This window comes from Elephas maximus, chromosome 2, assembly GCF_024166365.1.
Source record: "Elephas maximus indicus isolate mEleMax1 chromosome 2, mEleMax1 primary haplotype, whole genome shotgun sequence".
In the NCBI taxonomy this organism is placed as follows: Eukaryota; Metazoa; Chordata; class Mammalia; order Proboscidea; family Elephantidae; genus Elephas; species Elephas maximus.
Window position 1 is genome coordinate 203,095,235 of NC_064820.1, and position 27,889 is coordinate 203,123,123.

General features: G+C 57.1%; 1 protein-coding gene across 2 annotated transcripts in view; it reads right to left on the bottom strand.

Annotated features, from left to right (window-relative positions):
* FLT4 (fms related receptor tyrosine kinase 4) overlaps positions 1-27,889 on the bottom strand; it is a 51,280-nt gene that overhangs the window by 20,478 nt on the left and 2,913 nt on the right. For both annotated transcript variants that reach the window (XM_049874566.1, XM_049874567.1), the window contains exons 2-20: positions 13,413-13,509; positions 12,454-12,698; positions 12,160-12,272; positions 11,876-12,038; positions 11,518-11,657; positions 11,007-11,175; positions 10,602-10,719; positions 7,513-7,667; positions 7,263-7,425; positions 5,399-5,522; positions 4,163-4,271; positions 2,834-3,196; positions 2,342-2,488; positions 2,122-2,253; positions 1,831-1,937; positions 1,391-1,526; positions 838-942; positions 371-484; positions 10-98 (exon numbers count right to left, since the gene is read on the bottom strand). In XM_049874566.1, coding sequence (XP_049730523.1) covers positions 10-98; positions 371-484; positions 838-942; positions 1,391-1,526; positions 1,831-1,937; positions 2,122-2,253; positions 2,342-2,488; positions 2,834-3,196; positions 4,163-4,271; positions 5,399-5,522; positions 7,263-7,425; positions 7,513-7,667; positions 10,602-10,719; positions 11,007-11,175; positions 11,518-11,657; positions 11,876-12,038; positions 12,160-12,272; positions 12,454-12,698; positions 13,413-13,509 — 2,789 coding nt within the window. The remainder of the gene's footprint in view (positions 1-9; positions 99-370; positions 485-837; positions 943-1,390; positions 1,527-1,830; positions 1,938-2,121; positions 2,254-2,341; positions 2,489-2,833; positions 3,197-4,162; positions 4,272-5,398; positions 5,523-7,262; positions 7,426-7,512; positions 7,668-10,601; positions 10,720-11,006; positions 11,176-11,517; positions 11,658-11,875; positions 12,039-12,159; positions 12,273-12,453; positions 12,699-13,412; positions 13,510-27,889) is intronic.

Consider the following 27,889-nt stretch of genomic DNA (forward strand, 5'->3'; position numbering starts at 1 on the left):
GACACCTACCGCGTAAGGGTTGAAGGTCTCCCGTTTGGCGCGTAAGAAGTTGGAGAGGTTGCCGTACTTGCAGAACTCCACAATCACCATGAGGGGGCCTGGGGCAGGGTAGGGTAGGAGGGGGACGCTTAGTGATCAACAGCAGGCTGGGCAGGCCGGCTCCAGCAGCAAGCCCCCAACCTGACACCGGCCACTCCCTCCACCCCTCCTTCGCCCTGCCCGGTGCCCAGGCTCCGCCATGCTCTGCCCCAGCCCATTCTAAGCGCAACAGGCCCCTCCCACCCAGAGCAGTGCAGGGGCACCCTGGAAGACCTCGCCGACCCGTCGTTTCCCCTACCTCCCTTTTCCCGGCTGCCCGAAAACTCCGTACCGTTGGGCTTGGTGCACGCCCCCAGGAGGTTGACCACGTTGAGGTGGTTACCGATGTGGATGAGGATCTTGAGCTCCGACATGAGGGCACGGTGCTCGCTGGCTGTGGCACCCTCTGGAGGGGACACAGGGACCTGGGATGGTATTGGGGCCCTCCCGGCAGGGGCCCCCAATGCCTGCTGCCGCTCCTCCCCAGCCACTGGCTAAGGCATGATCTGCGCTCTTGCTGGTGGGGGCGCAGGGTCCCCAGCACGTCCTGCTGGCTCCTCTAAGGCAGGGAGTCGGGTGGGATTGGGACGTATTACCCAGACCTGAGCCCGGGGCCAGCTCTGACTCCCTGTAGAACCTTGCGTGAGCCTCTCTGGCTCTGAGCCTCAGTTTCCCTTCCTGCAGCACAGCTCCACTAGCCTACCACAGAGCTGCTGCCCATCACCAGCCAGGGCCCTCTTCCATCCTTTGACCCCACACCTTTCAGCATTTTCACAGCCACGGTGTCACAACTGCTGCCCTTGTTGATACCGAAAGCTGAGGCTTCCACCACCTTTCCGAAGGCCCCGTGGCCGAGGACTCTCCCTGTGGGGGCAGGGAGTGGATCCTAGGTGAGCTGTATAGGAGTGAGGGTGGAGAGGGGTGGGCAGCAGGAGCGACCAGTCCATGAGGGCCTCCTGGGAGTGGGAGGAAAGTCTGAGCCTCTCTGCCAAACAGGAAGAGCGTGGGGAGCAGGAGCGGGAAAAGAGAGAGGAGAGCAGACAGGAAGGCCTTGCATCCTCTCTGACAGGTGTGACAGGCCCACCCTACTCAGAGCAGCAGGAAGTGACCTTGGGGGCCTGGGAATTGGGAGCCCTGGCACAGTTCTGGGGACGCACACCCAGATGGACACGCCAGGCTAGGTGGGGGCCTGGCGGCCCCTTCTGGCACGAGTTCTGAGAATGGAGGGATTTTAGGCACTCTGCCGCTGCCGCGGCAGCTTCAGCTGCCTGTCAGGAGGGGTAGGGCGGGGCGGGGAAGGGGCTGGCCTCACCCAGGTGCAGCCGCTCTCGGGGGAACTCCCACTGGCTGGCATCGTAGGACAGGTATTCACACTGCTCTTCCAAGGGCACTTCACCCGGGTCCATGATGATGGACAGGTAACTGGTCTTGATGTCTGCGTGGGCCGGCTGGGGGTGGGTAGGGGAACAGTTCATTGATTTGGCCATACTGCAGGGCCTGGGTAAAACTTCACCCAGGACAAACAGGACCTACTTAGGAGCTCTCAATCAAGGGACAGACAGAAAACCCCTGCTGTGTCAGAGCCCAGCACAGAGAGAGTGGAAGCTGCAAGATGGACAAGGCGAGACCCCAGGGCCCCGTGAGCCTGGATGGGGACCTTATTCTTTACCTTAAGGGCTGGCCAGGGTGGGGGGAGAAGGGGTGACCCCATAAGGAGCTGGGAAGGGGCTCAGCAGGGGAAGGAATGCTCACCCTTCTCATGTTACAGAAAATAAGGAGTAGGAGGACCCAAAAGAAGACAGCGATGACCCCGGTGCCAATGAGTATCACGATCTCCATGCTACCTTTATCCTCTGAGCCTGGGTGGGCAGAAAAGGACTAGTGCGTTATGTGTGTTTTTTCACACGTGCGGGGGGAGGTGCACACTGCAGGAAGCGCCCCTTCTGGTGGCACGGCTTGCGTGAGGTGGCCGCAAGAAGGTACCAAGGCGGGGGGCGTGGGGGGGGGGGTGCGGGCAGGCGCTGAGGGGCTCTGAGGCCGGACCTTCCACCGCCACGCTGGCCGAGGAATTGACGCAGCCCTTGGCGTTGCACACGCTGCACAGATATCGACCCGCGTCCTCCTCGCGCACTCGCTGGATGCTCAACTTCTGGTTCGAGTCCGCTAGGTCGATTCCTATAGGGAGCGGGCAGAGAGCAGAGCTCAAGTTCAGGTGGGTCTTGGGACTCCAAGCCCCGCCCTTCACCGGGGTCCAACCCCCTACCGGACTCTTCCTCCAGCGGCCTCTCGTCTTTGTACCACACGATGCTGGGCACGTGTGCCCCTGCCACCGGGCACAGCATCTCCAGGGAGTCACTCACGTTCACCAAGAGGTCGGTCAAGTTCTGCGTGAGCCGCGGGGCTTCCAGGGCTGAGGTGAGAGGTGGTGGTAGAGGAGGAGCTAAGATGAGTTGCTGGGCACCTCGGGAGATTGCCCTCCAAGGATGAGGCAGAGGGTAGGGAGGGGGCCCAAGAGTGGTACGGCTGCACGATGCGGAAGGAAGGGTCAGGGGTTTGAGAGTGGAAGGGAGGGCCTGCCCCTCCGGCGTGGGGTGAAGAGATTTGCGCACCTCCACGGTGGGATGGGGAACGCTTCTACAGAGCCCGGCGCGCTAATGGACCGCCGAGGCTAGTGCAGGGCTGGGGACAAAGGCAAAGCAGCGAAGGCTCTCAGGGAACGCGGCCCCGCCCTTCGCGGCGGGTCAGTTCGCCTCACCCTGCACTGACAGGTACTTCTTGTGGCAGTGTTTGTCGTGGCTGCGCCGGTCCTGCACCTCGCACACGTAATCGCCCTCGTGCTCAGGCGCCACGCGGGGGATACTCAAGCAGAGTGTAGCGTGTCTCGCCCCAGGCGCCGCCTCCTCCAAGGTGGCGTCCAGCGGCGTTGCGAACAGGTGCACGTTCTTGCAGTCCAGCAGCAGGGGGTTTCCCTGAGCGTCGTGCAGCGTGGACAGGTTGAGGCGGTACAAACGCAAGTGCTCATAGGTGTAGTTGTCTGCCTGGCAGCTCAGGCGCACGGCCTGGCCCTCCAGGGGCTCCTCAGATGGCTCTATTTCAATGCTGAAGCCATCGGGGATGGCTGCCAGAGAGAGGAGGAGCTGCTGCCACACTGCCCAGGCTGCCCACCTACCTGCCCGGTGTTCACTCACTCTTCCCCCTTTCCCATCGGCCCTTGAACTTACTCAATTATCAAGTGTGAGTATCTGCCTATATCTGAGCCAAAACACCTCCCATGGCCTTCTTTACATCTTCACTATGGCCTTCTCTTCTTCGCAGGTGACCAGCTTTTGAGGTCTCCTGTCCCACCTCCCTCTCTGTCTCTCCTGGGCAAACCTCAATGTGGCTACTGCCCCCCTCTTGCAGAGCCCCGGGCATCAGTGAGCTCCCCGTCACCACACTCAGCAGGGACCTGCATCCTTGCCCTCTTTTGCTGCTAGCCACACCCCGTGCCCTCCTCTCCTTCAAACAATCCCCCCACTAGCTTTTTTCGATACCACACTCTCATCTCCTTTTGTCTTCCTGGTCGCTCCTTGTCAGGCTCCTGTGGGCTCTTCTCCCCTCTCCCCACCCACAGGGTTCTCATGGGCTCTGTCTGTGTCCCCTCTGTCCCCTCTAGGGGCCCTCATCTATGTCTCTGGACCCAGTGGTTGTCCACTCCTGGGCTTCCTAGCTTTCCTGAGGTCACTAACCCATTTGAAAATCTGAGGAAACCTTCTCAGGACAAAATGCACATGTGAGCCACCAGGCTTCCGGAGTGGTAGGTCGGGGGCTGAGCTCTAAGTGGAGCTGTGGAATAGGGCACCCCTGGAGAAGGACCTCCTCCTCTACCCCAGTGAACCACACTCCTAGTGTACATGCTGATGACCTCCAAATTTATCCCTCCTGCTCAGATTCAGGGGCCCAGGGGGCCCTGGGTCTCTCTCCCCGACATGGTCACCAGAAACTTGGTGGCCTGGACCTGGACTCATCATCCTCTCCTAGGTCTGCTCTCCTCCCTCCTGTACCACCACTGGCTCCTGCCCTTGGGGGCTGTCCAGTCACTCACTGGTCACGTAGAAGTAGATGAGCCGCTCGTCCTGGCCCACCTTGTTGAAGACCACACACTGGTACATGGCAGACACGTTGGCGTCCTGAATCACCAGCTTGCTCACCGTCTGGGCAGAGCACAGGCACAAAGATCCATTTCCTGCCCGAGTTCCCCCCACCCAGCCCTCCCATTCTGCAAGGAGGCCTGCTGTGCCCATCAAAGTAATGGGGGAAACTGAGGCTGCAGTCTGGAGATGACCAAAGCTCAGAAACAGAACCAGCAATGGTGTGGCCAGAAACAGAAGATGAGGCCCTTGGGAAGGAGAGGAGGTGGCTCCCCAGGAAAGTTGGGGGCAGCACAGTAGACAGCTGGTTTTAGCCATGGCGGGGGTCAGAAGTCTAGCTGTGACTGGTTCAGTCTGTGGCCATGTTGAGGAGGGCACAGGAGCCAGTCTGGCACTGAGGTCATTCCAAGCCAGCGTTAGGATTCAGGCTGTGCTCACATCAAGGCCAGCCTTGCCTGGACTGGCATCAGACTGTGGTCCAAGGTCAGCAGCTGGTCACCTTGTGGGGTCCCTGTGATGTACCCACAATACCTATAGGGTTGCCTATAGCACCTCTCCCAGTGGCCAGGGGAGGGGTGGAGTCCCAGGCTTCCAGAAGGACTCTGGCCTCCTGGGAGTAGGAAGCTTGGGAGACAGGGGAGGGAGAGGACCATAGGCCCTGCCTACCATCCAAAGAGCGCCCCTCTCCAGCCAGGCACTTCCTGGCCAGGCCTGGAACAGGAAAAGGCACTGGAGGTGTGTAGGAAAACAGGAAGTGACTTTAGGAAGTGGGTGCCTTTGTTCAGCCCCCTTCCCCCGCCTGGCCTCTTGGCATTGCCCCCAGGCTGGGCCAGCAGCTCTGCAGCCTTCTGTGGGGATCTGACTGGCCCCCAGTTCCCCTGTCCCCTCCCAGTCCTGGGGCCTATGAGTGGCTGGGGCCCCTTGCCTGGCCAGGCACCCTGGAATCTCAGCTTCCTTCTCTGGGAAGCTGCCGGAGGTCCGGCCTGCCATCAGCTTGCAAGCGGGGGTGGGAGCTGAGGCCCAAAGACACTGCAGAAAGATCACCTGGCTCTCAACTGCTATCCCCAAAACTCTGCAGGCAAGTTGGAAAACAGGAAAAACAAAGTCAGGGGAGATCCCCTCCCACTGCCCTTCTTTTCTGCTTTCTGAGACCTGCTCTGTGTGTTCACTCAGTGCATGCATGGCCATACCTTATTCTTCCCCTCCACAAACTCAGTCCAGGTGTCCAAGCTCTCAATAGGATTCACAGCATCCTGCATGGTCACCTCCCTCCAGTCCTGGCACTGTGGCATGCCATCCTGCTGCTGCTGCTGGCTGTCGGTGGAGGGGGCAAGGGCAGGTCAGTGATACGGTGCAGGGAGGGCTCATCTTGGAGCCAGAGGTCAAGCCTCTGTCATACTCAGAGTCATTTGCTTACTCTGTAGTGGGCAAGGTTTAGAGGTCCAGAGTCTTCCTGGTAGACTGGGACCCAGCGCCTCCCCTGGCCACTCCCCTGGCCCTGGGAAAGGTGCAATGGGCAGTCCTGGGCCTATTGTGGGCACATCACAGGGATCCCACCCAGTGATCAGTTGACCCTAGGGCCTGGGGTGAGCGTGGGGGACAAGAGGCTTTATTTCTGGGACACTGACTCCCAACTCTTAACCCTCAGGGCCGTGCACCCCATGCTGCACAGGCTGCCAGACACAGACTCCCTCAGTAGTCTCAGTCACCTGCTGCCGCAGGGCAGCACACCCCTACAGGCTCTGCCATTACCTTCCACCACACCCCACATGCACCTTGCTTCATCCCACTGCTGTGTCCACTTCTACTGTGCTTCTTCCTGCAATGACCACCTGGATCTGGCCACCCAATCTCCAGGCACAGCACAAATCACCACTCCTCCTCCAGGAGGCCCTTCTCCCCTGCTTCTCCCTCTCCCCTTCCAGGAGCTACATTCTCCCTTGGGGCCAAGCGTGCACCCTCAGAACCTTGGGCTCCCGCTGGGATGGGGGGATCTCAAGGCCTCAAGGGAGGCTCTTGCCTGCCCCTAGTGGAGTGGAACAAGACCCCAGGCTGGGTCAGTGGGGCAGAACATAATGGTGGAGCATCAGAGGAAAGCGGATTCTGGAGGTGCCAACACGGACCTGCAGGCCACTTGGATGAGCAGAATTCCTTATGAGCCTTGAACATTGCCAGGCAGGCTTGGGTCCACAGACTGAGTCTTTTCCCACTGACCATAACAGAGCTACAGCCCCTCTGCACTGGGACTGCCCTTGCCTCCTCCCCAGGTTCCTGGTGTCGTCCCCTTCACAGCCTGTGATCCTCCAGCCAGCCTCGCAAGGATATGAGCCACCACTGCCCTACTCAAAGCCCTTCTCTGGCTCCCTAGTGCCTTCAGGACAGAGGTCAGGCTTGGTATGCTTCATGACCTGCTGCCACTGCTAACCTCGGCACTGCCTTTCCTGTTGTCCCCTTCTTGTCTAAGCTGTGTCTGCCTCTGTCCTGAGTGTCCCCTGCCTCTCTGTCCTGCTGACACCCAGCTCCGCGTAGAGGAAGCGTGGCTCAGCAGTTGGACTGCTTGCACCTACTTGATCTTGGGAAAGTCACATCCCTTCTTTGGTCTGACTCCTCCCCTATTAAGGGGGTGGTTGTGAGCCCCGTACAGGGCCAGTGAATGTGGGGATTGGGGCTCACAAGCTATCCCTGAGCCACCTGTTCGGTGGGAGGAGACCCCTTGGTGCCCAGAGGCTCGTTCTGTGGTCCTGCCCTGATAATGCAGTGATGTATCTGGGGGCTTTGCTCCTGAGGGAGACTGAGTGGGGTCAGCCGCATGCCCAGTGTCCAGCCCAGGCCTGCTGGGTGGGGGTTTACACAGGGAGGGTCTGAGCCACCTCAGGCCTCCCCCGCCAGGTGAGGTGGGGTCAGGGATCCGTTACAGTGGAATCAGTGCTGGGTTCCTTTGGAGCAGGGCTAGGCCTAGAGATGGTTGCAGGGAGGAGCTGGGAAATGGAATCACAGCTGAGGTCAGGGATGGGGCTGTGGGATAGGGGAGGATGGGGCTGAAGCCACACTCACAGGCTGTGCTGCGCGAAGGTCTTGCAGGGCGTCCAGGGCCGCCAGTGCCACTGGACGCTGAGGGGTGGGGGCACCCCATAGGCGGTGCAGGTGAGGGCTTGGCGACTGTGGCGCGAGTAGATGCTGGGGGAGGAGGCCTCCTTCTCATGGATGTGGGGGGGCACTGGGGGCACAGGCAGGCAGTCAGTCAGCCTGACCCCCACCCCTCTCTGGCCCAGCCCATGCGTTCTAAAAGTCCCAACACCCGTACCGTTCACCACCAGCTCCAGGCTGATGTTTCGCCGCAGGCCAGCAGCTGAATTCCAGAGGGCGAGGGTGTAGGTGCCAGCACTGGCCTCTGTCACCTCCTTGATCACCAGAGCGTGTGGACTGTGGCGCCCTGACACTACCTTCCTGTCCTTGTACCTACCAGGAAGGGCATTCAGGGCCCATGTGGACTTACCCCAACCCCATCCTGGCACTCCCTCCCTGTTCCATCCCACCCCCCCCCAACCAGAGGCAGGAAGATAAGGTCAGGTTCTGGGTCCTGATAGGTCAGGTCAGAGCAAGTCTTCCCTGCAGCCCCCCACCACCCTGGGCCCTGGCCAGGCAGCTGCTGAGAAGCTGGCAAGAGGGCGGGGTAGGGGGACAGACCCTGGTCTGGAAGTCGATGGCCTAAAGGCCATGGAGATGGTCTCCCAGGCAAGACCTGCCAGCCTCACAGCTGAAGCTCCCCTCCCCTGCCACCACCAGCATTAGGCAGCTGTCTAAGGGACATCCCTGGAGGTCTCTAGCACTTCCCACCCTCCCAAAGCCTCCAAGCCTTTCTACAAGTAGTGAGGAGACCATGTTACTGCTTGGGGCAGCAGCCTCCTGTAGCCAGGCCCACGAGGCCCAGCCCAGAGGGTCCTGCCACCCCAGCTGAGCTTCAGCCTCAGGACCAACCACAGGGCCCTCCATGGGCTCTGCCTCTGTCTCCCAGGTATCCGAGAGTGTGTGCTGAGAGAAGGTGCAGTCCTCTTGGAGCACAGTCTGGCACCCTTACCGTGGCCACAAAACTCTGTGCTAGGGTCCCTGTCTCCCTTTCTGCTCTCTGTCCTCTTGGGGCCTTTGTACTTACTGCACCCCTGCTTGGACTGCTCTTCCTTCTAGATATCTCCATGGCTCCCACCTTCTTCATTCCATCTGCTCAAATACCTGCTCCTCAGGGAAGCTTCCCTTCATACCCTCCTGTAGGAAGCAGCAGCCCCAGCCCTGTCTCTTCCCCTGCTTTGCTTCTTGCTGACACATTGGTTTTTACACATGTGTCCGTTGATTGTCTGCCTCTCCACTGAACTGTGAGCCCCATGAGGACAGGGACCGCCTTCTTGCTGCAGCTGCACACGTAGAACTGCACCTGATGGGGTAGATTCCCAAACAGTGTGTTACACGTGTGCAGACCCCACAGCCTGGGATGGCTCTTGCCCCATGTAGAGCTGGGCTTCATCCAGGCAGCTGCACTGTGGCCTGAGTTCTGGATGCTGCCTGAGATCAGTCCTACCCCTAGGCAGCACTTTCCCCATGGGTGCTGGGGGTGTTTAGCCAGACAGGAGGGCTGTGGTGTGGCCTGGGGGAGAGAGCTGAGGAAATGCATCTCTTGGGCAAGGACCAAAAGGGATGGGGATGCAGGAACCCTGCTCTCAATTGTGACACCTCCTACCTTACCCCAGCTGGGCCCAGAGAGGGATGGGACCTGCTCTGGGTCACAGAGAAAGGTAGGGAAGGGATCAGAGTGAGGTTTGCCCTCCTTTCCAAAATCCTGGACTGCTGGGCTGTCTGACAGCCTCAGTATCCTCATCTGTAAATGGGGAACAGGAGTTCCTTGCAGGAGGCTGTGAGGGCAAACTGAGATGTGGAGTGTAGCATGCAGGGTAGTGCTGGGCACACAGTAGGTGCCGCCGGAGCTGAGTGCCAGTCTGTCTGTCCATTAGATCTTTCATCCATTTCTTTACCTGCTCTTTCTTCACACAAACACCACAGGATGCCTCAGAAGATCAGGCACCTAGGGAGCTGTGGTGATCACAGGGCAGCTGGGGTGGATGTCTGAGGTGGACAGTGGGGCCAGCTGAGCCTTCCTTGCAGGATGCATTAGCCGTGTGAGAAGAGAAAGGCCAGATGTTGTGTGAATGTTCAAGTGGAAAAGCAGATGAAGGGTCAAGCCTGTGCAGGGCCCTAGACGTAGCAGAGCCAGCCACTCTGCCCAGAGCAGAGTCAGTCCTGTGGCTTTGTAGGGCAGGGGACAGGGCCCCAATGTCTCCAGGACACCTGTGAGCTCACACTATGGGCAAGACAAAGGAGGCATGTCCCGCAGCTGCTAATGAGGCTTTGGAGGCAGATCCTGCCTTTTGCCTGTTCTCAGGGCCCTTCAGAGTTCCTCCATAAGAGGCCTTCTTCTGCAGCAGTTGCTCCCCCTACCCTCACGGATCCCAAAGCCTGTGGCCAGCTTCCAGCCTTGTGGCCAGTGTGGTAGGAATCCTGACTGAGGCTACCTGGGGCCTCTCTTGCCCAGCTCCAGCCTTTCAGAAAAGGTCATCCTGCCCGGAGGGAGGTGCCAGTAGGCTGGAGCAGGCAAGGCTCCTCTGGCTAAACCAGAAAGGCAAAGCGGAGGCCTGTCCCAGCAGGCTCAGGGCTCAGGTCGGAATGCCCTTACCCTTTCTCAGTCTCAGTTTCCTTATCTGGACAATGGGAACTGAGGCTAAAGTGAGGCCTACCATGGTTGGGCCATGCTGGTCCACTCAGCACACCCTGCAGGAGGAGCATTCCTTTCTGCCTGAGCTCTGGTGGCCCCGCAGACCTCTCTGTAAGCTCCTTACTGACTGCCACATAGCTCCGGCCTCCATGACAACTTGGCATCTCAGGATTTCTGGATAGGAGGGCCCTGGAGGTGGTGGCCTGGCTGGAAGAAGGCCTAGGGGCCCCAAGACAGAGGCTGCGAGTTGAGCCTGAGTTGACTCAATGTCGGTCCGGCTGAGAGGGCCCTTAGAGATGCTAAGTGCATGCGGGAAGCAGTCAGATAAAGGCACACGCTTTGCCCTCTACATCCACACCAAACAGAAAGCCAGGATTTACAGCTTTCAACAGCTTGGAAGCAACCCAAGTCAACCTTCACTCCACCTGCATTCTTCACTGCTTATGAGTGGAGGGGAGAGGCCCTCCCTATGTGGATGACCTGTAGGAGTGCCCCTACAGTGGATCCTGACCCCGGGTCTCAGTACCCAGGTCCTGATGAGGTCCCTTCTAGCCCCTGGTCTGTTCCCATGCAGGACCCATGGGCAGTGAGGGCAGGGAATAGTTGGGGCCCCAGGGAGCCCATGCTGTTACCATTGGAACTCGGGTGGGGGGTATGCCGACAGCTTCACTGGCAGCTTTACCAGCTCATCTCCTGCCGTGGCCTCCAGGACGGGACCCTTGAGCCACTCAACGCTGATGAAGGGCTTTTCTGCCAGGTGGGAGGATCCAGTGTAAGGCCAGGGCCAGCCTTGTGACCTACCACTGCCCAGGATCTACAGTGACAGCCCTTACACCCCCAGCTGCTGACCCCTGCAGATGGGGGCTCACCCCGTGCTGGGATATGGGAGCTGGGCAGACCCTCACTCATGCTCTCCCTCCCCTCTGGCTGGACCCCCCCACTGACCAGGTACACCATGAGCTCTGACTGGGGGGCCATGCTGCGCACTGACTCTTAGGACCCAGGCTTGGGGATGCCTGCCCAAACCCAGGCTGTACCGTGCACAATGACCTCGGTGCTCTCCCGGAATTGCTGGTCACCGTTGTTGGCCTCACACACATAGGGGCCCAGGTCATGCTGGCTGACGTTGTGGATGGTGAGGATGCTGGAGAGCTCTGTGTGGGTCTGCTGCGAGCGCCGCTCTGGCACCCATTTACCCCGCTCTGCCTGCCCGCACCAGGGAAGCCAGGGTCAGAAGAGAGGCTCTGGTAGAACTGATGTGCCAAAGGCACACTCCCTAGTCTTGAACCCAGACCCAGAGTTTTCCTTAAGGCGGGAAAATTCCCCACTGAACCAGGACCCATAGAGCAGGACTGGATCTGTGCCTTCTCTAGACAGAGCCCCAGTGTATACTGGACATGGGGGGGGGCATGGCAGTGTCCAGAGGACTCCTCAGGACGTGCCGGGCACGGGTCAGGAGTGGGTGGTGTCCAGGGGACTCTTGGGACGTGCTGGGCATGAGGTGGGCATGGGCAGGAGGAAAGAGCCCTGGCAGGGCTGGGACCTCACCTGCTTCCCAGGATAGTCCCAGTCGAAGGTGACACCTGCATTGAACTCAGCCCACACGGTGCAGTTCAGGACCAGCTTCTCCCCAACCAATAGCTCCAGCGACTTCTTGGGGAACAGCTGGATGTCATAGAGCTCATTGCCTGGTGACACATGCACAGTGAGTCACACACCCCATATGGGACACACACAAGGATGTGCACTACACAGTGACCACTGAGACAGGCCATAGCATTAACAGCCCTGTTCCTGGGAACCGAGTTGGGGAGTCATCCCCAGTCCTCCTCCACAGCCCTCCTCCCAAGGCTGAGTAAGTGGTCACTGGGCTGAGGGGCCCAGCCCCAGCCTGGCAGGCCCCTACCTGTGATGTGCACGAGGAAGGGGCTGGATTGGAAGTCCTGGCCACCCAGGGTGGTCTCACACTGCAGGTATAAGGTCTCTCGCAGCAGTGGCACGGGCACCCGCATGCCCCGGCGGTCATCCCACACCACCTCCTGCCTGTCTGGTCGCAGCACCGAGTTTTGCTGGAGGGACATGGCAGGCATCAGGGCCCAGCTGCCCCCTTCCTCCCAGCCAGACCAGAAACTGCCTTTCCCAGGGACTGGACAGGCGGGCTGGACCCTGGGGTGTGGGTGGAGGCTGTACCAAGCACAGTGTGATGTTGAGGCCCGGGATGGACACCAGGCAGGGCACCCACACGAAGTCCTTCCTTTTGACCAGGAGAGTGTGCGGCTGGTTGATGAAAGGCTGCTCAAAGTCTGCGGAGAGGGAGTGGGAGTTGGAGGAGGGGAAGGTGGGCTCAGGGATTCTCTGAGGTGGGGGGCAGCAGGGGTAGACCCCTAGTGCTGGTCAGCCTATGACCTCCTGAAAGCCAGGGTTGGCAGGCTGTGGGTAGGCCTACAGGGCCTGGCAACCCTCTATGAGGGAGCACTGTCTCACCTCTCACAAATACGTAGACACTGGCTGCAGTGGTGCCCTCGATGCGGGCCTTGATGTACTTGTAATAGCAGCGGTAGCTGCCCGTGTCATTGGCGTGAGCCTCTCGAAGCAGCAACTCCTTGCAGTAGGGCCTGGTGTCAGTGCCCTCGCAGTCTCGCACAACCCCTGTATCCTCACTGTCCTTCTCACCCTTGGCTGGTGCCTCCTGAGCCCCTGGCCAGGCCCACTCGAGAGGGTGCTGCCCCCTAGCAGAGGATGGGGAAGGTCAAGAGGGGCCTGGCTGCAGCCCAGGGAAAGGTCCCCAAGGAGCCCCCATCAATGGCTAAGCCTTGACCATAGCTTACCTACCCCAAGGATAGGTGTGTTTACAGGACAACCCAGGCTCAGGCCCATACCATGGACCCAGCCCTGAGCCATCTGGGGCCTCTGCCTGGCTCTAGGAGCTGCTTGTAGTGGACTGTCCTGCAGAGAAGCCTGGCCTGAGATTACAGCTGGGGCTCCAGGGAGGGTAACATCATTGGGGCCTGGGGCTGGTGTGGGCAGCTGAGGGAGCATGAAAGTGGCCAAGGGTCCATGCAGAGTGGCCTGGGGATGATCCGGAGTAAGTGTGGGCCATCTAGGGTCAGTCTGGGTGAACTGGAGTCAGTTCAGGTGGAGTCAGTGCAGATGACCTGGGACTAGTGAGAGGTCGCCTGGGGTCAGTGGGGACTGTCCTGGGGTGGGTGGGGTGCATGTGGAGTAGGTGTGGGGTGAGGTGGGGTGGAGTGAGTGCAGGTGCCTATAGCTGCAGGGCAGGGGATGTCTGTCCCTTCAGCACACTGCATACACCCAAGCTTCCTGGGGACAGAGTGCCTTCTGGATCCTCAGCCACCATCTCCTGCCTCAGCCTTCTTCAACCTCCTTCGCCTGCTAGCTAGGAAGGGCCCAGGCCCTGCTTCCCTGGACTGGGGGCCACGTACCTGCAGGAGATGGACAGGCTATCACTGGTATTGATGATGTGTACCTCCTCTGTAATATTCAGGCTTGGGGGGGTCATGGAGTAGCTGCTCACCAGATCTGGGGAGGAAGACAGGGTTACTGGCACTGGATCATGGGGTCAGGTCACAGGACAGACACTGACCAGGAGGCTGCAGACCCTTCTCTGTTCACAGGAGCAGACCCAGCAGCCTGGGCTAGCCCATGTACACCCTGAGTGTCACAACCTGCAAGGCCCCAAGACAAGCTATAACCTCCACACAGCCTGAGACCTGCCCCCTGCCCCCACTGCCAGCTATCCCTGACAGAGCCCTGACCCTGCCCTCAGATGGAGCCCAGCCCAAGGGAGTCTGACCGATTCAACTCTGACCTCTGCCCCCAAATGAGTACACCCAGCCCCACACTGGGCTGCCGGCATGAAGGAGACAGTAGGAGGCCTCAGACCTCATCCCTGTATGGGGGAAGGCCTGGAGCATCACCCTGACACTGTGACCCCACAACTCTGCTGGAAGCCTCTCCTCCAGACCCATTGCTTGTGAGAGGCCCCCAAATGTCCTAGACCTTCCCCAGGCTTGGCTGCCTGTGACTCTGCCTGTCCCAGGTACCATAGACTCTACCTCACATGTCCTCTGACTCCACGAATCTCTCTCCACCCCATGCAGGCCCCACTTGCTGCCTAGCCTCCTTTCTCACTGCCTCCAGTCTCCACCATTCTTCCACAGGGCTAGTCCTCAAACACACAAACTTGCCTCTCCTCCCTGAAAATCCTCCCAAATGCTCTGGCTGCCTGCAGGGATAAGCTGGGCCTCTGTCCCCCAGGACCCAGGCCCTGCTGCCAAGGCAGCTCCCCTCCCTTCCTCCTTTAAGCGGGAAGGTATATGTTCCTGTATGTGCATCTGTCTGTGTCGGTGGATGTGGGTCTGTGTGTCTGTGGGACTGTGTGAGTCTGGGGACTGTGTGAATTAGTGCATAGGGCCAACTGTGCATACCTGCATGTGCATCTATGTCTGAGTGTGCGGCCTTGTGTGTGTGTACGTTTGTGTGTCTCTCACATGTTAGTGTGTGTGCACATGCGCTTGTGGGTGTATATGAAGCTGTGTGTGTTGCGGGGGATCCTGGTGGGGGTAGGAGCAGGCTCTGGGGGAGGTCTGGCCTGGAATCTGGCAGATGCATCCTGCCAGGACCATCCTGAGACAACAGGAAGGGAGGACTGTGTGGCCGGATGCCCAGGGCTGTGTCCTGTCCCTTCCCCCAAGTCCCTGTCCTCCTGGGGGAGCGCAGCCTGCTCTCCCCCCAGTGCCCACAGTCCCGCAGGCCAGCAGCATTCTGGGCAGCAGAGGTCAGGCTTCTCTGTCTTCCCCAGCCCAGCTCGCCTAGGGCCTGGCTCCCACCTTGGCAGCCAAGTGGAGTGGAGCGAAGCCAGAGGGACCCCGCCACAGTTGGTTCCACACCCCCCCTGACCCAAGCCACCCAAGGAAGAGGCACCAGGGTGGGACACTCCGCATACCAAGATCTCATTTCAACACCAGGTCGACACCACAGCCAGTGTCCAGGTCAGCCTCTCCTGCCCCTCCCCCCCGGCCTAACCTTTGGAGGCTCCACACCAACATGGGTCAGAGCCGGAAGGCCCTTACAGAGCATCTAGTTTCACTGAACCGACAAGGAAACTGAGGCGCCTTCAGAAGGCAGCCCCTCGCCTGGCCGATGCTTCAACTTCAGCCTGCAAAGCCCTTTTTTAGCCTGAGCCCAGAGGAGCCCTAATGGCACAGTGGTTAAGTGCTTGGCTGCTAACCAAAAGGTCGGTAGTTCAAACCTGCTAGCTGATCTGCTGGAGGAAGATGTGCCGGTCTACTTCCGTAAAAATTACTGCCTTGGAAGCCCTATGCGGCAGTTCTACTCTGTCCTGTAGGGTCACTATGAGTTAGAACCGACTTAACAGCAACAGGTTTGGTTTTTCTTGTTTTGGCCTGAGTCCAGCGAGCCCCCTCCCTTGCATTCCGGCCAGCATCTTGCCCTTGGGGCCCACCCTGCCCTGGTGCCATGAGGGAGGAAGGTAGCGCCAGACTCTGTCCTCAGGGCCTCTCCATCTGGGCTTTTCTGCCATGTCTAGCCACCTCCCCTTATTCCCCCCCAACCCCATCCCTTCTGTGTCCCCAGGCCCTCCATATGCACGTCAGCGATCCCTGGGGCTGTTAGGGAGAGACATGGGTTCCGGAGATCAAGGGACCCCAGCAGAGAGAAGGCTCCCCTCCAGGGGTGGTGCGGGGGCAGACAAGGAACGACAGAGGGCACCTCTGAGCTGGGCTATGAAGGAGAATTAGGAGTTTCCAGGCACTGAAAAGCGAATAAGGCCATTCCAGGCAGGCAGCAGGCAAATATGTGGGCAATGAGTGGATGGAGGGCTTGGGGAAAATGGTGGGCTTGGCTTTGGACCTGTGGAGGATGAAATGACTGTGCCCTCCCCACGGAGGTGTTGGCAGCCAGCCAGAGGTCTGTGGAGAGGTCAGGCTTGACTCTGGCACATGGTTAGACTTGAAGTTGGGAGGGTGCAGAAGAGAAGACAGGAAGGGCAGCCCCACCCTGGCTCCAGGTCCCTGGATACTGAGCAATGGTTAGGCAACCAGTGGGGTTCAAGCCACTGTGAGAAGGAAAAGCCTCATGGAGAGGTCTGAGGCATTGGGGGGTCCTCAGGGTGGCTGTGGCACCGCTTCTCTGGCTTCACAGTCTCCCAAGGCACATACCTGGCAATGGTCAGCTCAGCCTCCTTTCATGGCTCCCCTTTGCTTCCGAGATAAAGTTTATTAGCAGGACATGCCAGTCTTCCCCTTTCTCTCAAGCTTCATCTCCTGACATACCTCCAAAGGCACGGGACTACTTGCCATTTTCCCAAGTGCCAGTTTTTTTCACATCTTGAAGTCTTTGTCTTTGCTTGTCCTTAGCTCACTGACCTTCCTTTTTAATGTCTAGCTTATGCACCCCTGCCCTATGGAGGAGTCATCAATTCTTAGGCAGTGTCAGCCCTGCCCTCCTCTGGGCTCCTACTGTTAGAACACTTGTCAGGCTGAGTTGTGCATTTCTGCTCAGTCTGAATAGGGGCTGTATTTTATTCATCATCTTAAGCCTAGTATAAAGGACATGAGCACCCGACAGTCAGGAGATTTATACAAGAAAGGTTGTATGGGTGATGAATGGATAAAGGATAGATGAATGATGGGTAATCAGGTGAATGGATGGGTGGATGGAAGGAAGGAAGGATGGGTGGGTGGGTGGAAGGATGGATGGATGGAAGTGTGGATGGATGAAAGGAAGAGTGAGTGGGTAGATGGATGGGTGGGTGGATAGATGGAAGGATAGATGGATGGAAGGATGGAAGGATGGATGGATGGATGGATGGATGGATGGATGGATGGATGGATGGATGGATGGATGGATGGATGGATGGATGGATGGATGGATGGATGGATGGATGGATGGATGGATGGATGGATGGTTGGATGGGTGGGTGGGTGGGTGGGTGGATGGGTGGATGGGTGGATGGATGCATGGATGCATGGATGGATGGATGGGTGCGTGGATGGATGGGTGCGTGGATGGATGGGTGCGTGGATGGATGGATGCATGGATGGATGGGGGAATGGACCCTGAGGTAGCTTCCTCCCTGGAGGCTACCATACCACCAAAGAAAGCATTCAGATCACTGTACTAAAACAGAGGGACCATCCATCCTGCTTCCCAACCCTTTTATCCATCTGTGTAAGCCTCTCCCCTTTGTTGCCACATGCCTTGACCTACCCCAATGCCCCCTCTGCCTTCACTGACTTTCCACTGGGACCTCAGTTATCAGTAAACTTTCCTCTACACCTCACTGTCCTCTCTGAATGTTTCCTCTACTTCCTTTCTCAACTGAAACCGGGCTTTCTCTGAGGACACTCTGCTCACACTGCACAGGCCTAAAACCAGGAGGTGAGGATGGTGGCCACTTCCTCTCCCTAACCAAACCCCTTTGAGGCTCCTACTCTGACTGTACCACCCTCTCCCTCTATAGTTGTCAGTGCTCTCCTGCTCACTTCCCCTCATTCTCTGCTTGCTGGCATTCCTGGCTCAACACCACCTCTCCACTCCAGCTTATGCCATTCTCTAATGACCTCAACATCCACATGGTGACTCACCAGCACCCTGGCTTTTAAGGTCTGTGACTGCATCATCACCACAATTTTCCCTCCTCTTCCCCACGCCACTCACTTCTGTGGGCACACCCTGGCCTGGTCATCACTGGAAATGGCGTCATCACGGAATTCCTGACTTCATACAATTTTCTACTTTCATCCACCTTCTCCTCTCCTTGCTCAGGCGTTCTTGTTCTGCCACTGCTAGGTTCTTCAACCGCACTCAAAATTCCAGTTCAGGGACTCCACTGCCCTCTCACCATCCATCAAGCCCTCCCGTGCCACCTGTTTCCTAGTTCAGCGTGGGCTCCACAGCCCATCATTGCGATTGCTTATTGGTCTCCTCACCCTCCATTCCTACTCTCCACACCACCATGTCCCCTGAGCAGCAGAGAACTGTAGAAGAAAGTCCTAGCCCCACATTAGCTGCTTCCCTTGGTTTTCATGGTTGCAGACCTTTATGGGTACTCAGTCCTGGCTGGCAGTTCCAGATGCTTCTTCCGCCTTCATTCTCAAAGTAAAGCCATCAAATGGATACACCCACACCTTCCCACATCCAGACCCCACAGCCACCAGCCAGGGCCCCTGGAAACACTGCATCTCTGACATTTCTGCTCCTAAGGGCAGCTCCCCACAGTGCCTGGGAACCCATCTCCCCGGACCTGATTCCTGCAGGTAATTTCATTCTCTTTGGATCACCAGTCTTTCTCTCTATGGAATCATCTCCCATCTCAAAAACAAAACAAATCAATTCCTGCCCTCTTTTCTATTCCCCTTCATAGCAAAAGTCCTCAGAGCAGCTGCTTCTGCTCACTGACCCCCTCCTTTCATGTTTGCTCATCCACCCGCTGTGGGGGGCAGGGCCCCTACCCTTTACAGGGCTGTCAGTCAAGGTACTCAGTGACCTCCAGACTGCCAATCCAGTAGCACTCTCTGCACTTCTCCCCCTCAGCCCCTTCAGGGTAGGGAGCAGAGCCCTTCTGGTAGGCTTCTGTGACCCCCTCATGCTCTCCTGGTCTTCTTCTGCCCCCCTTGCCCAACAGGGGATGGTACTGTTCTTCAGCTCCCTGTTCTCCATAACCCTCTCTCCCAAGTGTTCAGCCACCTTCAAGATGTCTATCTCTAGCCCAGACCGCTTTGCTCAACTCCAGCTTTACGTATCCAACTGCCCACTTGACTTAGACACCCCACAGCACCTCAATTTACGAATTTCCAGTGCTAAACCCCAGACGCACACCCTCTGTACCTCTACGGAACAACTCCTCCCCTAGTATTTCCCATCTTCCCAAAAGAAAATCAGGAGTTTCTGCAGACACCGCCTCATCCTCCCAGCACATCCAGGCCACCACCAAACCCAGGGAGGCCTGAACGTTTCTCGGAGTCAGTCCTTTCTCTCTTTTTGGGGATCTGACAACTGCACATGCCCCAAAGTAGTCTCTTGGGTCCACTCGTGCCCTCCTCCACTCCTTCACCACACAGTCATTAGAGTGCTGCTTTAAAAACACAAATGGGGCCATATCACTTTTGTGATTAAATGCTGTCAGTGATTTCCCATTGCTCCTCCAAGAAAACCAAACTCCTGACTATGGCCTGGCTCTTGTCCACCCCTCCACACCCTTTTTACCTCCTGTTCTGCAAACATGCCATGCTTCTTCCTACCCCAGGGCCTTTGCACACACCTTTCTTCCTGATATGCTTCCTCTCCTATGCCTCTTCTCACCTTCATGACTCAGCTTAGACATGATCTCCTTACCTCCTCACTGAACTTAAATCCCCCCTTTGGCTCCATCTCATCCTCCTGGTTGCTTACTTCCTCCCACTTATCACAATGTATAATTATCTTATCTACTTAGTGGTTTAATTTATGTTTTCCACTTCCTCCACTAGACAGAAAACTTCAGTGGGACAGGGACCATAAACCAGAAAAAACCAAACCCATTGCCATTGAGTTGAGTCCAACTCATAGTGACCCTACAGAACAGAGTAGAACTGCCCCATAGAGTTTCCAAGGAGTGCCTGGTGGATTCAAACTGCTGACCTTTCGGTTAGCAGCTGTGGCACTTAACCACGACGCCACCAGGGTTTCTACAGGGACCATAACAGTTCTCTTTTCTACTTCCTCTCCATGCCTAGCACAGTGCCTAGAACAGAGTAACTGCTCAATAAATACCTATTTAATTAATAAATGGATGGAGGGATGGAAGGATGGGTGGATGGAAGAAGGATGGATGGAAGGACAGATGGGCAGATAGATGAATCAAAGGATAGATGGGTGGATGGACAGATGGAAGGATGAATGAATGGATGGATGGACAGAGGAATGGATGGATGGATGAATGGCTACACAGACCTCTGAGTTCTTCCTTGGCACTAGAACTTTGTCAAACCCTATCGTTCCTTTGAAAAGGTGCTTCTAGTTTTAAAGGACTGACTCCCTGGCGACCGTGTACCTCAGGCTGCATGTTCAGAGACTACATGGGAGCCCCAGCCCCCACCTGCAGCCCTGAAGAAGGCGCATCTTTTCCTGCTTCACTGTTGTCTGTCTCCTCCTGTCCTTCCCTTCCCACATCAGGAAGCTGTCATCCTGGCCTCTGTCGCACTCCCCCTGCCTTCCTGTTCCTGGCCCAGGAACTGGCTTCTTCCTTCCCTCACTGGCCTCGGCCCTGGCCCCCAGGGCCTGCAGCAGAGTGGTGGGGCAGGCGCCGGGCTGGCTGAGGTCAGCAAGGCCAGAGTGCACACCTCCTCTTCTCGGTGTTGTCAGCAGACCCGGGACACCTTCTGGCCTTAGGCAGCAGGGACCCTCCTGTCAGCTGCAGGCACTGACTGTGGGAGCAGCATGCAGGGATCCTGCAGCCTCCCCAGGGCAGTGCTGGCGTCCCTTGGGGAGTGTGGTCCTGGGAGGGAGTCCCAGAGGCTAGGCATTGACCAGGAATGGTTCCTCACAGCAGCTTGGGAGGGAGGGATTATGATCCCAGTCAACAGATGAGGAAACGGAGGCTCCAGGCTTCACAGTAGTCAGTTGCAGGGCAGCTGTGCTGGAGCCCAGGTCTGTCTGAGCCCAGAGCTGTTTCCTGCTTAGGGCCCTTCAATGTCTCAGAACCTCCCCATCTCCGCTCAGGAAACTCCACACAGATAGACAGTCTGGCCACCTTGGCTCCTTAACTCCCAGATGCCCCCACAACACCCCACTTCTGAGCCCTGGCCCCCCAACTCTATGACCTTGTTGGCTGCAGGCAAATCAGTAACCAGTTACCGTCAAGTCGACTCTGACTCATGGTGACCCCGTGTGTGTCAGAGCAGAGCTGTGCTCTGCAGGGTTTTCAATGGCTGGTCTTCAGAAGCAGACCACCAGGGTTTCCTTCTGAGGTACTTCTGGGTGGACTTGAATGGCCAACCTTTCAGTTAGCAGTTGAGCACCCAAGGACACTTGGCTGCGGGAAAAGCCCTTTAAGTTTCCAATGATATTTTTCAAAAGGAATGTTCCTGGGAAACTGAAGGAAAACCCAACCAAACACAAGAACTACTAAGTGAGAGTCCATACCTGTCCTAGTATAGCCCCAGGGCACTCGGTGTAGTGGTTAAGAGCTTGGCTGCTAACCAAAAGACTCGCAGTTCGAATCCACCAGCCACTCCTGGGAAACCCTATAGGGCAGTTCTACTCTGTCCTGTAGAGTCTCTATGAGCTGGAATCAACTTGATGGCAACGGGTTTGGTTTGGTTTTTTGGTCCCCTCCTTCAGCCCCCAAACTGTTTGTCCTGTGTCTCCCACTCTGTGCCCACCTGGACAGACTTTGGGGATACAGACACCAGTGTGACAGGATCCTGGTCCCCCCCACCCCGAGCACTGAGCTTGGGCCTTCTCCATAGTGCAGAGGGATAGGGGCCACCCTGTGGTGGTTTCTGAGGGGCTGCCTCTAGGCTGATCACTGAGTCAACAGGACATGGCTGAGTACAGGTGGGGGTGCAGAAGGGACAAGGGGTTGGCATGAAAAAGCTAGGGTTAAGAACAGCAGCAGCACCAAGCCAGACACTGGTGCATGCTGCTGCTCCCCCACCCTCGTTCCCACATCTCTCCGTCCCCTTCTCTCCCACCATCACCCTGGGTGCTGACTCCCTGCTCCCAGCAGCATCCTTTGTGGCCTCCAGGCATGCCCTCCAATCCCAGAGGGCGCCATGGCCTGATGTCAGCTTCACTGATCTCGTGGCCCTCTAGAGCTAGGCATACCCTGGGCATGGCCTCCAGGGTGATGCCCATCCCCACAAGCCCTGCCCCTTGGCCAGCTTCCCTCTAATGCTCCTGGCACACCATCAGCGCAACTGCCACACTCAGCGCCCAGCTGCCCGGCACAGCAGGCCCTCACCTATCCTGCCTGTCTTGGGTTGTTTCCTCTGTCCTCCCTCTCTCCAAGCCTGGACAACTGCTGCTTGTGGTCTAAGGCCTGGGAAGGCTGCCCCGATCCTGGAGGCAGAGAGGACTGCCTCTGCCTCCAGCTAGCCCTGACCCACAGCACAGGGATGGCTGGCGTCATAAGGTGGCTACTGGGGCTGAAAAGTCATTGGCACAGGGGTGATGGCAGGGTCATCTGCACACCAGGAAGCCCCTCCACACTCTGGCAGACAGAGTGCCACCCTGGGCCTGGCTCCTTTCTACCTTCTTCCTGGGGCAGTCCTGCCAGTCTTCCCTTGGCAGCTGTGCCCGGAGGACAGAGGCAGCCAGGGGCCAGGCATGTGGCTGCAGACTGGACCTGGGTTGCGGGGGAAACCTGAGGGTCAGCAGGCCAGGCTGGGGGATAGATTTGGCTCAGGGTGTCCCATTCATTGGCTCTGGGGCTGAGCAGAGTTGGGAGACCCACATTAGGCCCTGTCCCTTCATTCTTGGGGCTAGGCCTATCTATTGAGCTGGGAAGGAGGCAGGGCTCTGTCTTGGAGTCCTTCCACTGGCCTCATTCTGCAGAGCAGCTTCTGTGTCTTCACAGGTCCAGGGAGGAGGTGGGAAGAAGTGTCCGCCTCCAGAGCTCAAGGGTGAGGTTCAAAGCCCATCCGATCCCCCCACCTCCTGCCCTGCTGATTGAGATGGTAGCGAGCCCTCTGTTTCAGAGTATGCTTAGAGCCTGGCTGGGCACCCCACTCTGCCACTCTCTGGTTGTCTGGCCTTGGGCAAGTCACTTCCTCCCTCCAAGCCCCAGTTTTCTCACTTTTGAAATGAGGATTGGTCCTAGGATTACTGGGAACCACAGAACATACATAGACCACAATAAGAACCACCACAAGAATTAAACTACTACTGGCTAGTACCACTGAGCCTTCTCTGTGTCGCTGCTGTGCTTTGCATGCTCCATCTGTTGAATCTCACTACAGCTCTGTACCATGGTCACAGCATGAAGGCAAAAGTCAGGGAGAGCCTCACTGGTGGGGGTGGGCAGCATATATGTGAGCTGAAATGGGCATTGCAGACTGAGTAGGAGCTTGCCAGATCTGGAGCCTATCCTGCTCATTGGATTCACTCCCTCCTCCAGGCAGTGGTATATCCCAGGCTTTGTATACATGGCTGTATACACGGCTCCCCCACTTCTCCCTGCCAACTCTCCTGAGTTCCAGCCCTAGGTGACCCTGCTTCCCAGATGTCTCCTGCCCAGCGCACCTGACCCTCAAATCCAGCATGTCCCAGACCACACCCACCACTGGACAGGTCAACCTGGAGCCACAGGGCACACCAGTGTCCACTCACCCAATGAGTAAGTATTAAAAAAGAGAGAGAATACAGTGCTGGCAAGGACGTGGGGAAACGCACTCACACAGTAATAAAAAAAAGTGCATACACTTTGACCTCAAAATTCTGCTCATACTGATACATCCTGTTATAATCATAACAGCAAACACACATCTAGCACTTTCTGTATGCCAGCACAGGCCTGTGTACTTCTACATGTATCAGCTTCTTCAATACTGCCCCTGAAGTAGGTGCTATTGTTATCATTCTGTATGAAGAGACTAAGGCATTCAGAGGTTAAATTCTTATCTTTGGGGGAGAGGATTATGGGGGCTATGAGGTATTGATGCTTCAGTGGCAGAGTTCTTGCCTTCCATGCAAGAGACTTGGGTTCAATTCCTGGCCCATGCATATCATACACAGCTACCATCCGTCTGTCAGTGAAGGCTTGGGTGTTGCTATGACGCTGAACAGGTTTTAGCAGAAGCTTCCAGACTAAAGACAGACTAGGGAGAAGGGCCTGGTGATCTACTTCCAAAAATCATACAATGAAAACCCTATGGATCACAATGGTCTGATCTGTAACTGATTATGGGGATGGTGTAGGACCAGGCAGTTTTTCATTTTGTTGTGCATGGGGTTGCTGTGAGTTGGGGTCAACTCAATGGCAACTAACAACAATCATGTCTGCATTTTTACTGTTCAAGAAATTTAAAGGCCTTGAGCTGATCTAATAATCCTTCTTTCACCAACTCTGGAAAAATGGTTCCTCCTTCCCCCTAGGTTGACCATCCTAGTGGTGGTCACCCCACCAGGCATTCCTGACTCCACTCAAATCCCCCCACAACCAAACTGGTCAGCAAGGCATACCTATTCTCAGACCCGGTGCCAAGGATGGGGTGACAGGGAGTGCCATGGTCTCTGTCCTCTCTCCCCTCCTTGTCATCCAACGTCTCCCTGATCCTGACAAAGAACTCTGCACAAACAGCTTTCGGACACTTTGCACTGGATGTTTTCCGGCCAGAGAGCCACTCCTAGAAATTCTGGGGCTGCCCAGCTCTCCATTCTCCCTCCCTTCCACTCCACTGCCCGGCCAGTCTCAACACCTCTTCCCTGGATCACCAGGTCGGCCACTTACCCATCTCCTGGGTCTCCTCACTGATCATCCCCAGTGGTCAGGTGATCTTCCTAGAACACAGTCCCTATCCTACCTAAAACCATTCCCTGACTCCCTGCTGCTTGCGGGCAGAATCTGAGCTCCCATGACCCTCTAGGCCCTCCAGCCAGCCTCGCCAGCCTCCCTGCCACATACCTTCCTGCCTTTGCCTCTCATGCCCACTCTAGTTGGAACCTTTGCCCATGGCACACCGTCTGTCTGGAACACTCTTCTCCATTTTTCCAACTGGCAAATTCCTTCCCCACTGGATGTCTCAGCTCCAGCTCCACCTCCCCAGATTTGCAAGCTGAGGCTCCCCTTTTCAGGGGCTCCTCTGAACTTTGATGCAACTCTGGGGTAGCAGCTGGCTTGCTATACTTTATGCTTCCTTAATGCAAAGACAAGGGGTTAAGCTCATTTTCATCATGGCATCCCAGCAGAGAACTTGACCAATGACTGGTTTTGAGGATCCGGGGGACAAAAAGGACAGCATAGCATGTGTATGTGTGTGGGTCAGGAGGGGTGTGGAAGTGAGGGAGGGGAAAGAGCAGTGTGGTGTGGTGGGAAAGGTGAAGACCCCAGGCACTGAGTAGGCACATGGGATGAGGGACAGACCTGGGGGGAAGATGATGCATCTATTTGGGGCTTTTGAAAGTTCTCTGGGACATCAAGGGAAACATCTAAGGGGTGGCCAGAGATCTGGGACCCCAAGTCCCCACCTCTCTAGGGCCTTCACTGGGGAATATGGACAACCTCCTACTGTGCCTGCCCCTTCTTATTCCCTTAGTCCCCATGCCAACTGGGATACCAGACACCTGTCACCTCCCTGAAAGCCTCTAGCTGCTCCGGCATCTAGTGAGCCATTTCACCCTCTGGCTTTAATTTCCTAATCTCTAAAATGGGGGCGATATGGCCTATGACAGAAGGTTAAAATCTTCAGACACTCTAGTGTGAAGTAATTTGATTAAACATTTTACACATGAAGGTATGGCTGACTGCCTAAGGCAGGGGGTGGGGGTGAGGAGAGAGAGAAAGGGTGCGCTAGAGTGAGCTCACACTTTGCTTATTAACACAATTAAATCTCAAATCTCCATTTGCTGGAATTTAGGGAATCTTTAAGGATAGTACTTGGCTTGGGTGAGGATCACAGTTTCCCCTATACCCATCTATCAGTCCGAATGTGCCCCAAATCCTGGATTCCACGCACCCAGGGTCAGTAACAAAGTGGGAAAGAAGTCTCCTCCCACCCTGGCAGACCCCTCTACTAGGAGCAGCACCCTTTTCAAGGTGGAGAAAGGTCATGAGGATGGGGTTTAGGGTGGGCTCAGTCTGGGTGGGCATGGGGCAGGGACACCCTTGAACCCTAGCAGGAAGGGGAGCACTGCCAGTGCTTTATCTTCAAGGGGGTGCACTGAAGGCTCAAATCTGTTTTAAAAAGTCCCTCTGGGCAGTGTGGAAGCAAATTTGGGGGAAGATGCTGACAGCGGGGAACTTGGTGAGGCTGAGGGGAGGGGGGCTACACCTGCTGAGAACTTGGGCTGCTCCGGCCCAAGGGGTGGAGTTGTGGCGGAGGAGGGGAGGGCCACCTGGCAGATGCTGGGCTCCCCGCGCTAGGCCGCTGGTGCAACCCGCTGTGCGAGACACTCGTTCTGGCCTCACTGGGGTCAGGACTCCGCTGCGCCAGCCGGCAGGACGGGTGGTGTTATCAGACAACCCAGCTGGGTCGGAGGTGGCCCCCCAGCGCTGCTAAATCGGGGCCACTGGCTCCTGCCGCAGGAAGAGGGAAACGCAGGCAGGATGTCCTCTCCTGTTGCCGACAAGTCCTTTCCCATGAACCGCTGCTGACCTCGACGGCCACGTGGCGGGGCTCCCCCACTCGCCACCCGGACCTGCGCCTGCTCACGCAGCCGTCCACAACTTCTGCAGGTCCGCGAGGGCGGGGGCGCCCTCAGGCACGGGCGCTAGAACCTGGGGGTGGGCCTGCCTTCCACCCCGCCCTGCCTGGCGTGGGCAGGCGCCTCGCCTCCTCCAGCAATGAATACCCGCACCTTCCTGCCCCCAGACTTTTCCCCTCGGAATGACCGGAAAACAAAATTGAGATCCCAGAGGAAGCCAGTGTCTGAAAGGGATCTAGACGCAGGAATCCCTGGCTCCAGCTGGGCACCCGTTGGCTGCGTCTTGTTCACAGGTCGGTCCAGGGAGTGTGAGAGGCTCCCTGGGCCCCTCTCTCGATTCGAAGGGCATCTCAGAGGGCTATGGGAAACAGGGTAGGCCCTAGTGGAGAGAAATCTGCCATACACAGAAACAGGCTCAAACGACAGCAGGAGGGGTGTAAGCTAGACATGGAGAAGAACTTCCCCTCAAGACTGAGATCTCACTCAATTTCCCTGGGTCCCCGGATTTATTGCGAATTGGAACACTTAAGCTCCCCTCTGCCCCTTCACACTCAATTGCTTTCAACTTTCCTTCTTGCTTATCTGGCGAATTTGCATCAACTGGGGCCTCCAGGGAAGTTCTGCTGGAGGTCTCCACCTACCCGACCTGCATTCCCAGTGGAGCTCCCCACATTTGCTCCTCCTCCCCAGGGTCTCTATCTGGGTAAACTATCTCATGATCCACTCTGTTGTTTAAGCCAGAGACTGGTACTCTCCCACCTCTCCCCAGCCGCATGCCCACTCCATCCAGTTATTACTGCTTCTGCCCCTGGCATTTCTCTTGGGTCCATCTATTTGCAATTCCCTTCATGACCTCCCTGGTTCAGCCCTAGCCTGCCTCATCTGGTCTTACTCCTCTAGCAATGTCTTCAGGGAATATGATCAGGTGGTTGACCTGCACAGAACCCACCTTTCCTGGTATGCTGCAGGCTCCTGTCACCCTTTCTGCCTTGTGTTTCCCCCACCTCTTCCCATCCCCCTAGCCCAGGCTCAGCCTCATATGACTTGTCCTCATACACCATCTGGATTTTCCTGGCTTTGGGCCTTTGAGGGGTTCTTTGCCCTGCTTGGAATGCCCTTCCCCCAAGTTCTGCCACTCAGCTCAAAGAGCACCCCTCCAGGAAGCCCTTGGCTGGAAGTGACACTTTCGTCCCGTAGCCCACAGCCACCAGCTGGGACTCATTGGAGTCACTGAGCACTTTGGTCCCTGGACTAGGATGTCTGATTCCATGTCTGTGTCCCTGCCAGTCTGGCACTCAGGAAACCCCCATAGGACAGGGCCAGGCCCAAATCCTCTCTGGGGCCACCCTGAGGAGGCACTGTGGCTCGGGGTTTACACAGAACTGCAGTCCTTCCCTGGTCTGGGTGCCACTGGCTGGGGTCAGGGTGGGATGGCATACTGGGGAGTTCATCGGTCAGACACACCCTGCTTGGGGCCTGCCCATGTGGGTGAGCACTGTGCTCTGGGCAGCCACACTCACTCTGTGCTTCAGGC